This window comes from Salmo salar, chromosome ssa09 (genome assembly GCF_905237065.1).
Source record: "Salmo salar chromosome ssa09, Ssal_v3.1, whole genome shotgun sequence".
In the NCBI taxonomy this organism is placed as follows: Eukaryota; Metazoa; Chordata; class Actinopteri; order Salmoniformes; family Salmonidae; genus Salmo; species Salmo salar.
Window position 1 is genome coordinate 153,932,760 of NC_059450.1, and position 16,869 is coordinate 153,949,628.

At 44.9% G+C, this 16,869-nt stretch overlaps 1 protein-coding gene across 1 annotated transcript; it reads left to right on the plus strand.

Moving 5' to 3' along the window:
* The first annotated feature begins 2,950 nt into the window (after nt 1–2,950).
* Nucleotides 2,951–12,475, plus strand: p2ry12 (purinergic receptor P2Y12). The gene is made up of 4 exons (XM_014215400.2): nt 2,951–3,296; nt 3,659–3,918; nt 4,238–5,110; nt 11,856–12,475. Exons 2-3 carry the CDS (start codon nt 3,667–3,669, stop codon nt 5,108–5,110), a joined length of 1,125 nt encoding a protein of 374 aa, XP_014070875.1. The 5' UTR covers nt 2,951–3,296; nt 3,659–3,666; the 3' UTR covers nt 11,856–12,475.
* Nucleotides 12,476–16,869: the final 4,394 nt, after the last annotated feature.

Here is a 16,869-nt window from a genome sequence, read left to right on the forward strand (position 1 = left end):
TGGGAAACATATGTTTACATTGCCAAAGCAAGTGATGTAGATAATAAACAAAAGTGAAATAAACAATAAAAATGAACAGTAAACATAACACTCATAGAAGTTCCAAAATAATAAATACATTTCAAATGTCATATTATGTATATACAGTGTTGTAACGATGTTGAGGGAGTATTGTTGAGGGAGCATTGTTAAGGGAGAATTGTTCAGGGAGAATTGTTGAGGGAGTATTGTTGAGGGAGCATTGTTGAGGGAGTATTGTTGAGGGAGCATTGTTGAGGGAGCATTGTTGAGGGAGCATTGTTGAGGGAGTATTGTTGAGGGAGAATTGTTGAGGGGGTATTGTTGAGGGAGTATTGTTGAGGGAGCATTGTTGAGGGAACATTGTTGAGGGAGCTTTGTTGAGGGAGTATTGTTGGGGGAGCTAGCATATTAGCATTTCACTGCGCGTTTTATACCTGCTACGTGACGAATAACATTTGATTTGATTTGATTGATGTGATTTGATAAATCAAGTCCACTCCAAATACCTCTTCTCTTCTGGCGGCATCTTGGACCAGCCTCTGGGATAAGTTAAATTGCCCTGGGGGGTACGAACAAAGGATCCAATTTGGGAAAGTCATATTCCTGGTCGTAATGCTGGTGAGTTACCGCCGCTCTGATATCCAAAAGTTATTTCCAGCTGTATGTATTAACACAATAAAACATTCTGGGCTAATAATGTAAGAAATAACACACACACACACAACAAAATAATACTGCAAAGTATCAGAATATACTGTAGATAAAGTGTCTAATGTACATTTACTATCTTCTCTGGGTAAAGTTGAAGATAAGTAGGCTACCATTTCAGTCTCAGGGGAGTGAAGACTGAAGATGGGCATGAAATAGTTGTTTTTTGTGTGTGTGTGTGTGTGTGTGTGTGTGTGTGTGTGTGTGTGTGTGTGTGTGTGTGTGTGTGTGTGTGTGTGTGTGTGTGTGTGTGTGTGTGTGTGTGAAGAAGTCCCCACAAGAATAGTAAACAAACAAACATTTGATTTCAGAATTAGTCTTAGGGTTAGAATTACGTAAAGGGTTAGGAGCTAGGGTTAGGGTTAGGGTTAGGGTTAGGGTTAGGAGCTTGGGTTAGGTTTAGGGTTAGGGGTTAGGGTTAGGGTTAGGTTTAGGGTTAGGAGCTTGGGTTAGGTTTAGGTTTAGGGGTTAGGGTTAGGGTTAGGAGCTTGGGTTAGGTTTAGGGTTAGGGGTTAGGGTTAGGGTTAGGAGCTTGGGTTAGGTTTAGGGTTAGGGGTTAGGGTTAGGTTTAGTGTTAGGAGCTTGGGTTAGGGTTAGGTTTAGGAGCTATGGTTAGGAGCTAGGGTTAGGTTTAGTGTTAGGGTTAGGAGCTAGGTTTAGGGTTAGGAGCTAGGGTTAGGAGCTAGGGTTAGGAGCTAGGGTTAGGTTTAGGGTTAGGTTTAGGTTTAGGGGTTAGGGTTAGGGTTAGGGTTAGGAGCTAGGGTTAGGTTTAGGTTTAGGGTTAGGTTTAGGCTTAGGTTTATGGTTAGGAGCTAGGGTTAGGTTTAGGGTTAGGTTTAGGGTTAGTAGCTAGGGTTAGGTTTAGGGTTAGGTTAGGGTTAGTAGCTAGGGTTAGGTTTAGGGTTAGTAGCTAGGGTTAGGTTTAGGGTTAGGTTAGGGTTAGTAGCTAGGGTTAGGTTTAGGGTTAGGTTAGGGTTAGTAGCTAGGGTTAGGTTTAGGGTTAGGTTAGGGTTAGTAGCTAGGGTTAGGTTTAGGGTTAGGTTTAGGGTTAGGTTAGGGTTAGTAGCTAGGGTTAGGTTAGGGTTAGTAGCTAGGGTTAGGTTTAGGGTTAGGTTAGGGTTAGTAGCTAGGGTTAGGCTTAGGGTTAGGTTAGGGTTAGTAGCTAGGGTTAGTAGCTAGGGTTAGGTTTAGGGTTAGGAGCTAAGGTTAAGGTTAGGTTTTTGGAATAAGGTTATGGTTAGGGTACGGGTAAGAGCATGGGTTTGGAAAAATAGGATTTTGAATGGGACTGAATTGTGTCCCCACAAGCTTAGCTGTTCAAGATTGTGTGTACTGCATTCAAACATGGAGATTATTTTCGAATTAATATGACAAAAGTGTATTTTTAAACTAACCAAGAATGAATGTGTCATATCCTGGGCTCCACAGTGCATAACAGACCATTACATCTGGTGGCAGCCTTTCAATAGGATTAAAACTTTAATAGATGGAACATTTCCAAATACACCATTCACTATCCTGAAGGAGATTATGTCATGTCTGGGAGCCCTAACATTATATCTAGAGGAGAAGTACAGTTATGACCAGCGGGGAAGTACAGTAATGTCCAGCAGGGAAGTACAGTTATGTAACTGGCACAATACCTGAGAGACAGAAACATTGACTCAAGTATATCTCTTAGGCAAAGCATTTGCTTCTAGCAACAAGCATCTGTCTCAGTTTCACCTTGTTTCGCCATTGTAATTAATAATAGACTGGAGGGATATGTGAACATTTGAAACTGGTATAATGTAATGTGGGGTGGTGACGTCATAAAGAGCCAGAAGCAGACATTCCAGGGTCATGAGGTCATAATAGGGTGTCATGTGATCCCACATTATAAAGATCATCACAGCAGGCTGCACCATTCCTTTTCATGGTCTGTGCCGATCTGTTACGTCGTATAGCCGCAGAGTGAAGAAGACATACAGGTTTGTGAGGACAGTGGGACAGGGATAGTTTCCTTAAAGGTCTGTCTCATAAGACATCAGTTTGCCATGTGTGTTTTTTTGTTTTAATCCTTGGTCTGGTCCAGCCAATGATAAGGGGTGCCGTTATATGCTTAGAAATTGAAATAACTTGTTGAATAAACATCTAAAATAAAAATAAATGACTTATGGTAACAAAAACCATCCGTTGTATTCGGCATAGTAAAACACCCACGCACACGCACCTGCATATGCCTAGCATGGAAACACAAATATGGCGACTAAACAGCATTGACCATGACTAAACATACCTATATATTGATGGTCAAATTATGCAACAGGAGAACATTCATGGGAGGATGTTGCTGTTGTGCTGTTACATCTACGAACAGGAAACAAAAAGCAGAAGAGAGGAAGAAAGTCCCACGTGTACTAGTCAGACCAGATTGACAGATGTATAAGTAGAGAGTGGTGGATTTTCATTCATTTCACTGTCTTGGAGAACCCATACGCCTGCATCTCAAGCAGACTATCTAACGATTCCAATCTGCTGAGCGAGAAGAAGCCTGTCTCAATCTTCCCCTGGGAGGGAAGCATCAGGTGGGTTCACTCAGACACAATTACTCAGCATCTGTCAACAGGACATGAACAAAATGGTGAACATGTAAAACATGTTAAGATAATAAGATATTAAACTTTATGTCATTTTGAAAGTTCAATATTGAAACTTTGTTAATTGTAATGGCTTCATGGCTGTACATGGTTAAAGTTCATCTACAGATGCATTTTGTAAGTGTATTACATTTTTTATTAAATTAAAACAGCTTTTTTTGTATGGGAGGGCAGTTCTATTGTCTCTAAGCCAGCCATCCTGACTGTAAGCTGACTGTAGTAAAATGAAATTAGGAAGAATAAAGTACTGTGCAACTTTCACCTATTTTGTTTTGCTCTACACAACACAGCCCTCGACATGGACAACACAACAGAATTGGCCCTGACCCCTGTCAATAACAACTTCACCAAGAGCAACTGTTCCCGTGACAACGTGCTGAAGACGGTGGTGTTCCCTGTTCTCTACTCCCTCCTCTTCCTGTTGGGCCTGTCGCTCAACGGCCTGGCAGTGTGGGTGTTCTTCAGCATCCCCAGCCGCTCCCACTTCATCATCTACCTCAAGAACATTGTGGTGGCCGACGTCCTCATGACCCTCACCTTCCCCTTCAAGGTGCAGTTATAATGATAATAATGATAATGATAATAATGATAATGATAATAATGATAATGATAATAATAATTATATTGATAATGATAATATTTATACTAATGATAATAATGATAATAACGATAATATTGATAATAATTATTATAATAATAATGATAATATTGATAATATTGATAATATTTATACTAATGATAATAACGATAATATTGATAATAATTATAGTAATAATGATAATAATGATAATATTGATAATAATGATAATAATGATCATAATGCAAATAATAATGACAATATTGATAATAAAGATGTGTATTTCCTTCAGGTGCTGTCTGACTCCAACATGGCGTCAGTGGGTCTACGTGTCTTTGTCTGCCGTGTCTCCTCTGTGCTCTTCTATCTCACCATGTACATCAGCATCCTCTTCTTTGGCCTCATCAGCATCGACCGCTGCAGGAAGACCCTCCAGCCCTTCAAGGTGACCAACACGGCCCGTCTGGCCCACAGGAAGCTGCTCTCTGTGGCTATCTGGGCTTCCCTGCTGACCCTCTCCCTGCCCAACATAATCCTGACCAGCCACAGCCCCACCTCGGCCTACTTCAAGTGCAGTGATCTTAAGACAAGGGCTGGGCTGCACTGGCATGAGGTGGTCAACTATGTGTGCCAGATAATCTTCTGGGGGAACCTGGTGACAGTGATAGTGTGTTACACCCTCATCACCAAAGAGCTGTACAGTTCATACGCCCGCACCAAGGCTTGCCATTCTACCGGAGCCATGCACAACGCTGGTACTGATGGGGGTAATGTTGAAGGGCAGCGCCAGCCCAGGAGGAAGAGTGTGAGTTCAAACGTCTTCCTGGTGCTGGCCGTGTTCTTTGTGTGCTTCGTGCCGTTCCACTTCTCCCGCGTGCCGTACACCCTGAGTCAGACAAGGGTACACCTGTTTGACTGCAACTTCAAGCAGTTCTTCTTCCAGTTAAAGGAGAGTACACTCTGGCTGTCCTCCCTCAACTCCCTCCTGGACCCTCTCATCTACTTCTTCCTCTGTAAGTCCTTCAGAACCACCCTGTTCAAGACCCTCCGTCTCCCACCTGGGACCTGCAGCTGGCTCACTGGAAGAGGGTCCAGCCCCAACACAGCGGAGGATCAGACCACAGCACAGGAGACACCCCTGGGAGACAAATCTATCTGTATTTAGGTAACTAAAACTCTATGTTCTATCTATGTATCGTGAAGATCTGGTGAATGTTTCACAGAGGATTATACTACCCTCTCCTGGAAGGTTGACTAAACTGAACTGTGTGTTGATTAAAATGTCTGGGCAATGGAAACAATCAATGTAAATTTCCAATGAGAACAAATATTTTAGCTAGTGATGATTATGATAATATGCAGAACAGCTGTTCCAGTACAGCAATAGCTCTATGTTTGTTACACCAGTCTGTTACATCAGTCTGATACATACGTCTGTTACACCAGTCTGTTACACCAGTCTGATACACCAGTCTGTTACACCAGTCTGTTACATCAGTCTGTAATACCAGTCTGTTACACCAGTCTGTTACACCAGTCTGTTACACCAGTCTGTTACATCAGTCTGTAATACCAGTCTGATACACCAGTCTGATACACCAGTCTGTTACACCAGTCTGTTACACCAGTCTGTTACATCAGTCTGATACACCAGTCTGTTACACCAGTCTGATACACCAGTCTGTTACACCAGTCTGTTACACCAGTCTGATACACCAGTCTGTTACACCAGTCTGATACACCAGTCTGATACACCAGTCTGTTACACCAGTCTGTTACACCAGTCTGTTACATCAGTCTGATACACCAGTCTGATACACCAGTCTGATACACCAGTCTGTTACAGCAGTCTGTTACAGCAGTCTGTTACACCAGTCTGTTACAGCAGTCTGTTACAGCAGTCTGTTACACCAGTCTGATACACCAGTCTGTTACACCAGTCTGTTACACCAGTCTGTTGCACCAGTCTGATACACCAGTCTGATACACCAGTCTGTTACACCAGTCTGTTACGCCAGTCTGTTACGCCAGTCTGTTACGCCAGTCTGTTACACCAGTCTGTTACACCAGTCTGATACACCAGTCTGATACACCAGTCTGTTACACCAGTCTGTTACACCAGTCTGATACACCAGTCTGTTACACCAGTCTGTTACACCAGTCTGTTACGCCAGTCTGTTACGCCAGTCTGTTACACCAGTCTGATACACCAGTCTGTTACACCAGTCTGTTACGCCAGTCTGTTACACCAGTCTGATACACCAGTCTGTTACACCAGTCTGTTACACCAGTCTGATACACCAGTCTGATACACCAGTCTGTTACACCAGTCTGTTACACCAGTCTGTTACACCAGTCTGTTACACCAGTCTGATACACCAGTCTGTTACACCAGTCTGTTACACCAGTCTGTTACACCAGTCTGATACACCAGTCTGATACACCAGTCTGATACACCAGTCTGTTACACCAGTCTGTTACGCCAGTCTGTTACACCAGTCTGTTACACCAGTCTGATACACCAGTCTGATACACCAGTCTGATACACCAGTCTGTTACACCAGTCTGTTACACCAGTCTGTTACACCAGTCTGTAACAGTTAGTAGAATGTTATAACACCCTCTAAACATCACCATAACCTCATGCCAAGGAATGCACCTCAGGTCTCCCTGTCTTTCTCATAACAGCTTAGTTCCCTACACTGGCATTCTGCTTTGACTTCATCATTGTTTTGGCTTAGGAACTGAAATAAGAGACATACGTATTGCCCCTGTAATTATGTGTAACCATGGCACAGTGCTTATGCCTGTAACGTACAGGATAGAATCAGCAAAACGTTCTATACAGCATAAAATTGTGAAATATGAATGTTTTTGTCTCTTCTATGAAATTATCCATGTATATAAACCATTCTTCAACACACCAATATGACACTAAGGGATAAATCTCCTGATTTAGACGATTAATTGAAAGCTAGTCGTTCTGTATGTCAGACAGACATTATACAACCTATTAACAGATGGTCTATGGCGAGGTGAGAGGGTGTAGCCTGTTGCTGCAGGGGCGGATTGGCCATCTGGCAATTTTGGCAAATGTCAGATGGGGTGGACAATTCTTTTGTTGGGTGGGCAATTTTTTTGTTGGGTGTGCTGGTAGAAATTGACACACACACACACAAAATATATATATATGTAAAAACTATATAAAAAAAACGTGACATGGCCAGCCGTCCATATATATATAGTTTGGGCCTGATAAGATGATTTTTTTTACGTTTTTTGCATAATTACTCTTTTATACTAATCTACAGGTAACTGCCCACATGATGGAAACACTTAGTACATGAGGGATACAAATGATATTAAAAGCCGGTGCATCCACACCGGTGTGGTTCCTGAGTTAATTAAGCAATTAGTATCCGATCATGCTGAGCAGGCCATTATTTTGGAAAATATGTTGGCATATCCAATATGCATATCCTTGCTTCAGGGCCTGAGTTACAGGCAGTTAGATTTGGGTATGTCATGTTAGGCGAAAATTGAAAAAAGGGACGGATCCTTAAGAGATTTTAATAAGAATTTAAGCTTTCTGCTAATATCAGATATGTCTATGTCCTGGGAAACGTTCTTGTTACTTACAATCTCATGCTAATCGCATTAGCCTATGTTAGCTCAACTGTCCCGCAGGGGACCAGGCAATCCCGAAGAAGTTTTAAAGAACCAGGTTCATCAAATCAAATCAAATCAAATTAAATCAGCTGATATCTCAAAGTGCTGTACAGAAACCCAGCCTAAAACCCCAAACAGCAAGCAATGCAGGTGTAGAAGCACGGTAGCTAGGAAAAACTCCCTAGAAAGGCCAAAACCTAGGAAGAAACCTAGAGAGGAACCAGGCTATGAGGGGTGGCCAGTCCTTTTCTGCCTGTGCCAGGTGGAGATTATAACAGAACATGGCCAAGATTTTCAAATGTTCATAAATGACCAGCATGGTAAAATAATAATAATCACATTAGTTGTCGAGGGTGCAACTGGTCAGCACCTCAGGAGTAAATGTCAGTTGGCTTTTCACAGCCGATCATTGAGAGTATCTCTACCACTCCTGCTGTCTCTAGAGACTTGAAAACAGCAGGTCTGGGACAGGTGGCATGTCCGGTGAGCAGGTCAGGGTTCCATAGCCGCAGGCAGAACAGTTGAAACTGGAGCAGCAGCACGGCCAGGTCGACTGGGGACAGCAAGGAGTCATCATGCCAGGTAGTCCTGAGGCATGGTCCTACGGCTCAGGTCCTCTGAGAGAGAGAGAGAAAGAGAGAATTAGAGAGAGCATACCGGATATAACAGATAAGATAAGACAGAGAAATACTCCGATATAACAGACTGACCCTAGCCCCCCGACAAGAGGGGTCGGGAGACACTGTGGCCCCATCCGATGATACCCTCGGACAGGGCCAAACAGGCAGGATATAACCCCACTCACTTTGCCAAAGCACAGCTCCCACACCACTAGAGGGATTTCTTCAACCACCAACTTACTATCCTGAGACAAGGCCGAGTATAGCCCACAAAGATCTCCGCCACGGCACAACCCAAGGGGGGGCGCCAACCCAGACAGGAAGACCACGTCAGTGACTCAACCCACTCAAGTGACGCACCCCTCCTAGGGACGGCATGGAAGAGCACCAGTAAGCCAGTGACTCAGCACCTGTAATAGGGTTAGAGGCAGAGAATCCGAGCGGAGAGAGGGGAACCGGCCAGGCAGAGACAGCAAGAGCGGTTCGTTGCTCCAGTGCCTTTCCGTTCACCTTCACACTCCTGGGCCAGACTACACTCAATCATAGGACCTACTGAAGAGATTAGTCTTCAAATAGGTACAAGTACTCTGGTGAGCCGCACGGGGAGTTTCCCATCTTCCATTTCTCGCTCCCCTCTCCATGCTACCCTGTTGTCCAAATCTCTCCAGGTGCTCATAGACTCTGGGGCCAACGAGAGGTTTATGGACACTACCCTGGTGTTGGAGCTGGGAATCCCCACACAACCCCTCTCCATTCCCATGGACGTCAGAGTGTTGGATGGGCGCTCTATTAGCAGAGTCACCCACTCTATGTGTCCCATTAACCTGGGAGAGTTGAGTAATCACAGCAAGTCTATGCAGTTCCTGCCCATCGAATCCCCTCATGCACCCGTGGTTTTGGGGTTTTCCTGGCTCCAGAGGCACAATCCTCTGATCGACTAGGCTACGGGTTCTATCCTGGGTTGGAGCCCGTTTTGCCATGCGCATTGTCTGAAGTCGGCACTGCCTTCCCCGGGACAACTTCCTGCGGGCTTGGGCAAAGCTCCAGACCTCTCCACCGTTCCCGCGAAGTACCAGGAACTCCGGGAGGTTATCAGCAAGACTTGTGTCATCTCGCTTCCTCCGCATCAGCCCTATGACTGCGCCATCAACCTTCTCCTGGGCACTACACCACCTCAGGGGCGACTTTATTCCCTGTCAGGGCCGAAGACTAAGCCGATGGAGACATATATTGAGGACTCCCTGGCTGCAGGGGGTATCCGTCCTTCTGCCTCCCCCATCCGTGTATCGACTACTGGGGCCTGAATGACATCACGGTTAAAAACCGTTACCCGCTTCCACTCATCGCCTCGGCTTTCGAGCCTCTCCAGGGGGCTACCATCTTCTCCAAGTTGGACCTCCGGAATCGCTACCATCTGGTACGTATACGGGATGAGCCTTTAACGCAGCTAGCGGGCACTACGAATATATCGCCCTGGTAAACAACTTTCTCCGGGACATGTTGAATCGGTTCGTATTCGTCTACCTTGATGGCATACTTGTGTTTTCCACTCAGCTCAAGAACATGTCCTCCATGTCAGACATGTCCTCCAGTGTCTTCTGAAGAACCAGCTGTTCCTTAAAGCGTAAAAATGTGAATTCCATCGCTCCACCATCTCCTTCCTTGGGTACATCATCGCTGCAGGCAACATACAGATGGATCCTGAAAAAGTGGTGGTGGATTGGCCACCTCCAGAATACAGCTGCAAAGCTTCCTGGGGTTTGCCAATTTGTACCGCCGGTTCATCTGAGGCTACAACACCTGGGCTTCCCCCCGTCAGTGCTCACCTCTACCAAAGTCCCATTTACATGGTCTCCAGCTGTAGACCAGGCGTTCTTGGACCTCAAACACCAATTCACCACCCTCCCATCCTAATCCATCCAGATCCGACCTGGCAGTTCGTGGTGGAGGTCGATGCCTCAGACGTTGGAGTGGGGTCTGTCCTGTCCCAGAGTTCGGCCCAAGACCAAAAGCTGCATCCTTGCGTTTTCCTCTCCCATCGTCTCAACCCCACAGAAAGGAATTACGACGTGGGTAACCAGGAACTACTGGCGGTGAAGATGGCATTGGAGAAGTGGAGGCACTGGTTAGAGTATGGACAGTTCACGAGAACCTGGAATATCTCTGCAACGCCAAGTGCCTCAACTCCAGACAAGCTCAATGTGCCCTGCTGTTCACCTGATTCAACCTCACCATCTCCTACCGGCCGGGGTCCAAGAATGTGAAACCGGATGCGCTGTCATACCTCTACAGCGCCACTACTACACCATCAGACCCCGAGACCATCCTCCCTACCTCTTGTCTTGCGGCTGCACTCATCTGGGGTATAGAGAACCGGGTCCTCGAGGCGCAGGGGGGGGCCCGGCTAACCGGATGTTTGTCCCGGACTTTGCCCGTTCCTCGGTTCTGGAATGGGCTCATTCCTCTCGACCAGCCTGACATCCTGGCTCCCGTCAGACCCTGGCGTTTGTATGACAACATTTTTGGTGGCCTACCTTGGATCCTGGCGTCTACGCGTTCATCGCCGCCTGCACCGTGTGTGCCCAGAAAAGACTCCTTGGCAAGCTCTGGCTGGCCTCCTTCAACCACTTCCCATCCCTCACCGTCCCTGGTAACATATATCCCTGAACTTCGTCACAGGTCTCCACCCGTCTGATGGCAACATGGTTATCCTTATCGTGGTGGACCGGTTTTCCAAAGCCACCCATTTCATTCCTCTCACCAAGCTACCTTCAGCCAAGGAGACGGCCCAGCTCATGGTGCAGCACATGTTCTGGATCCCTGGACACAGTCTCCGACCGGGGTCCACAGTTCTCGTCCCATTACTGGAAGACGTTCTGCATGCTCATTGGGTTGTCGGCCAGCCTGTCCTCCATGTTCCACCCCCAGTCTAACGGCCAGTCATGGAGCGAGCCAATCAGGACCTGGAAACGACTCTTCACTGCCTAGTCTCCGCCAATCCCACCACCTGGAGCCAGCAGCTCGTGTGGGTAGAATACGCCCACAACATTATACATTTACATTTTAGTCATTTAGCAGACGCTCTTATCCAGAGCGACTTACAGTAGTGAATGCATACATTTCATTTCATTTTTTCTGTGCTGGCCCCCCGTGGGAATCGAACCCACAACCCTGGCGTTGCAAACACCATGCTCTACCAACTGAGCTACAGGGAAGGCACAACACCCTCACTTGCTCAGCCACTGGTCTCTCACCTTTTGAGTTCTCCCTGGGATATCAGCCACCGCTCTTCCCAGAGCGGCTCTTCCTCGGCCCAGATGTTCGAGCCCAGTGTGCTCTTCTCAAGAACACCTCCAGGTATCGATGACACGCCGACCGCCACCGGACCCCGGCTCCCCGTTATCATCTCAGGCAGAGGGTATGGCTGTCCACTCAGGATCTGCCCCTCTGGGTAGAGTCCCGTAAACTGTGTCCCTGTTTAATTGGCCCTTTCCCCATCTCCAAGATTCTTAGCCCCTCTGCTGTTCATCTTCTGTTGCCCCGTACCCTCCATAAACATCCCACCTTTCATGTGTCTAGGATTAAACCTATGTCTCACAGCCTTTTGTCTCATGTTTCCAGGCCCACCCCTCTTCCCCGTCTCATCAACGGCCAACCAACGTACATGGTGAAGTGCCTCCTGAAGGTTTGGCCACGGGGCAGGGGATTCCAGTACCTGGTTGACTGGGAGGGCTATGGCCCGGAGGAGAGGTGCTGGGTCCCCGCTAGGAACATCCTGGACCCAGCCCTCATCGCTGCATTCTATCGTTGGCACCCCGGTCAAACAGGTATGCGCCCAGGTAGGACGCCAGGTGGCGCCCCTAGAGGGCTGTCAAACCCTGATCTGTTTCACCTGTCTTTGTGCTCGTCTCCACCCCCATCCAGTTGTTGCCCATCTGCCCCATTATCCCCTGTGTATTTATACCTGTGTTCTCTGTTTGTCTGTTGCCAGTTCGTCTTGTCTTGTCAAGTCTTACCAGCGTGCTTTCCCGTCTTCCTGTTCCTCAAGTTCTGTTTCCTAGTTTTTCCCAGTTTTGACCCTTCTGCCCACCCTGACCCCGAGCCTGCCTGCCGTCCTGTACCTGCCTGATCACAAACCTCTGCCTGTCCTCGACCTGCCCTTTGCCTGCCCCATGTTTATAATAAATTATCTGAGAACTGTACTATCCGCCTCCGGTGTCTGCATCTGGGTCATATCCTGAGTCGTGATAATATATACATAATATGACATTTGAAATGTCTTTGTTCTGTTTACTGTTAATTTTTATTGCTTATTTCGCTTTTGTTTATTATCTACTTCACTTGCTATGGCAATGTTAACATGTATTTCCCATGCCAATAAAGTCCTTACATTGAAATTGAATTGAGTATATGGCATCCTCACATCTAATTTGATGAGGTCTGATCTTTTGAAGAAGCTAAAACAGCAACTTCCCCATGAGAAAAATACAAAAATGCATAACCTCCCTAGCATGCTGAATCCAGGGGACTGTTGGGAGAAATACTGTTCCACCATTTATAGACGTTAGCCTGTGGTGCTATCAGCAGCAGTGCACCATTCATGACAACAACAATTCTCTAACATCATATGGCTCAGTTTTCAGAGAATGGATTTTGCAACACCAGGATTATGGGTTTGATTCCGGGGTCATATTAAATGTACACGACCGTTCAAAAGTTTGGCGTCACTTAGAAATGTCCTTGTTTTTGAAAGAAAAGCACATTTTTTGTTCATTAAAATAGCATCAAATTGATCAGAAATACAGTGTAGACGTTGTTAATGTTGTAAATTACTATTGTAGCTGGAAACGGCAGATTTTTTATGGAATATCTACATAGGCGTACAGAGGCCCATTATCAGCAACCATCCCTCCTGTGTTCCAATGGCACGTTGTGTTAGCTAATCCAAGTTTATCATTTTAAAAGGCTAATTGATGATTAGAAAACCCTTTTGCAATTATGTTAGCAGAGCTGAAAACTGTTGTCCTGATTAAAGAAGCAATAAAACTGGCATTCTTTATACTAGTTGAGTATCTGGAGCATCAGCATTTGTGGGTTTGATTACAGTTTCAAAATGGCCAGAAACAAAGACCTTTCTTCTGAAACTCGTCAGTCTATTCTTGTTCTGAGAAATGAAGGCAATTCCATGTGAGTTATTGCCAAGAAACTGAAGATCTCGTACAACGCTGTGTACTACTCCCTTCACCGAACAGCGCAAACTGGCTCTAACCAGAGCAGAAAGAGGTTAAGACAGCAGCTACTCTTCCTGGGGTCAAAATTAAGCCAGTTATATATATTTTTTAAACATTACAATGCATTCACAACAGATTTCACAACATATTAAATTGTGGCGAAAGCTGAAGATACTGATAACTAACACAGTGTGTTAGCTCTATTTGACCTCTTGCCCATCTCCAGGAAGTGTATTAGGTGACATAGAAAATACATTGCAGTAACATATCTCACATGTACACAGAGACATCATAGTGATTTTCCTCCATGCAAAGACAGTCTTTCACAACTTCACCGGTGAGTTTCCTTAATTTATTTATATCAACACATCTTTGACCCTTTTTGTCTTAAATAATATTTTCACTGTTTTGACTTGGAAGAATGTAAATTCACTAGCTATTCTCTCATGACAAAGAATGTATGCAAATATAACAAATCTGACAAAAGCATGCCTTTGACACAGAAAGAATACGTTTCTTATGAATCACAATCATAAGACTTGTATACAATATCAATTGTATTTTGCAATAACCATAGAGTATCAATTCACACAATGAAAATGAACCATATTGTGGTGTCAAATGTATTTTTGAAGAAAAAGAAAAACATTAAAAGGTGAAATCTGTAAATGGTACATCCATGTTTTGACTTTATAACCCTCAAACTACGGACTTTTTTTGGGGGGGGGGGTTTAAATACATTATTTCTATTGAACATGCCTGTAACGGGCGTCGTAAGGATTGGACCAAGGTGCAGCGGGAACGTGTATACTCATCTTCTTTATTAAATCAAAAGAAGGAAAAACAAACAAATCACATATACAAAACAACAAACGACCCTAAACAGTCCTGTCAGGTGCACAGACACAAAACAGGAAACAACTACCCACAAATCCCATAGAAAAAAAACACCCCTTTTAAATAAGACCTTCAATTAGAAGCAACGAGGAGCAGCTGCTTCCAATTGAAGGTCAACCCCATTAACTAAACATAGACATAGAAAGACTAGAACTAACATAGAAATAAACTAACAAGAACATAGCCCAACAAACCCCAAAACACTCTAAACAAACACCCCTCTTACATAGTACATAGCCCAACAAACCCCCGAACCACATAAAACAAACACCCCCTGCCACGTCCTGACCAAACTACAATAACAAATAACCCCTTTACTGGTCAGAACGTGACAACTGGGGCATACTTTTTATCAAATTCTTCAAAATGTTCATGATATTGTCAATCAACTTGTTCTAAACAAATCGAAATCATTGTTTAACGTTTCTGTATCAATATGGACTTAAAGTCCTTTGGGTCATTTTGACCCTAGACAAAACATATAATTTAAATAAATAGGACGTTTATTTGAATCTAGGTTTCTCAGAAAATATAATAACAAGTTATCCGTACCACCAGAGGGTGAAGGGGGATATGTATCACTGGTTTTGACAAGATAGACAGATACAGTGCATTCGGAAAGCATTCAGACCCCTTGACGTTTTCCACATTTTGTTACATTACAGCCTTATTCTAAAATGGATTCAATAGTTTTTTCCCCTCATACATCTACACACAATACCCCATAATGACAAAACAAGAAGAGGGTCCGGCCCCAACACAGCAGCGGATCAAACACGGGAGACTCCCCTGGGAGACTCAAATCAATTCAAATCAAATGTTATTTGTCACATGCGCCAAATACAACAGGTGTAGACCTTACAGTGAAATGCTTACTTACAAGCCCCTAACCAACAATTAAGTTTTAAGAAAATACCCCCAAAATTTTAAATAAATGTAAGAATAACAAATAATTAAAGAGCAGCAGTAAATAACAATAGCGAGGCTATATACAGGGGGCACCGGTGTCAAGGTAATTGAGGTAATATGTACATGTAGGTGGAGTTATTAAAGTGACTATGCATAGATAATAACAGAGAGTAGCAGCAGCATTCCGGGGGGGGGCAATGCAAATAGTCTGAGTATCCATTTGATTAGCTATTCAGGAGTCTTATGGCTTGGGGGTAGAAGCTATTTAGGAGCCTCTTTGACCTAGACTTGGCGCTCCGGTACCGCTTGCCGTGCGGTAGCAGAGAGAACAGTCTATGACTAGGGTGACTGGAGTCTTTGACCATTTTTAGGGCCTTCCTCTGACACCGCCTGGTATAGAGGTCCTGGATGGCAGGAAGCTTGGCCCCGGTGATGTACTGGGCCGTACGCACTACCCTCTGTAGCGCCTTGCAGTCGGAGGCCGAGCAGTTTCCTTACCAGGCAGTGATGCAACCCGAAAGGATGTTCTCGATGGTGCAGCTGTAAAACCTTTTGAGGATCTGAGGACCCATGACAAATCTTTTCAGTCTCCTGGGGGGGAATAGGTTTTGTGGTGCCCTCTTCACGACTGTCTTGGTGTGCTTGGACCATGTTAGTTTGTTGGTGATGTGGACGCCAAGGAACTTGAAGCTCTCAACCTGCTCCACTACAGCCCAGTCGATGAGAATGTGGACGTGTTTGGTCCTCTTTTTCCTGTAGTCCACAATCATCTCTTTGTCTTGATCACATTGAGGGAGAGGATGTTGTCCTCACATCACCCGGCCAGGTCTCTGACCTCCTCCCTATAGGCTGTCTCATCATTGTCGGTGATCAGGCCTAACACTGTTGTGTCATCAGCAAACTTAATGCTGGTCTTGGAGTCGTGCCTGGCCGTGCATTAATGAGTGAACAGAGAGTACAGGAGGGGACTGAGCATGCACCCCTGAGGGGCCCCCGTGTTGAGGATCAGCATGACGGATGTGTTGTTACCTACCATTGCCACCTGGGGCCGACCCGTCAGGAAGTCCAGGATCCAGTTGTAGAGGGAGGTGTTTAGTCCCAGGATCCTTAGCTTAGTGATGAGCTTTGAGGGCACTATGGTGTTGAACGCTGAGCTGTGTTTTTTTTTTAAATACCACAATTCAATTTTCTCAAACATATGACTATTTTACATCATTTGAAAGATAAACCTCTACTGAATCCAACCTCGTTGTCCGATTTCAAAAAGGCTTTACAGCGAAAGCAAAACATTAGATTATGTTAGGATACCACCACAGCAAAAAAAAACAACAACACAGCCATTTTCCTAGCAAGGACAGCCATTTTCCAAGCAAGGGTAGCCGTCCAAAAGCACAAAACCAGTTAAAATTATGCAATAACCTTTGACGATCTTCATCAGATGACACTCCTAGGACATTATGTTAGACAATACATGATTTTTGTTCCATCAAGTTCATATTTATATCCAAAAAACCCATTTTACATTGGCGCGTGACGTTCAGAAAATGTATTCACCCCAAAATTTCCGGTGAATGGGCACAATAATTTACAGAAATACT

Bases quoted from the DNA above. Each gene is read 5' to 3' on its own strand.
- p2ry12 (XM_014215400.2), top strand. From the start codon at position 3,667: ATGGACAACACAACAGAATTGGCCCTGACCCCTGTCAATAACAACTTC. The intron at 3,919-4,237 runs GTGCAGTTATAA...TATTTCCTTCAG, and splicing joins CCCTCACCTTCCCCTTCAAG to GTGCTGTCTGACTCCAACAT.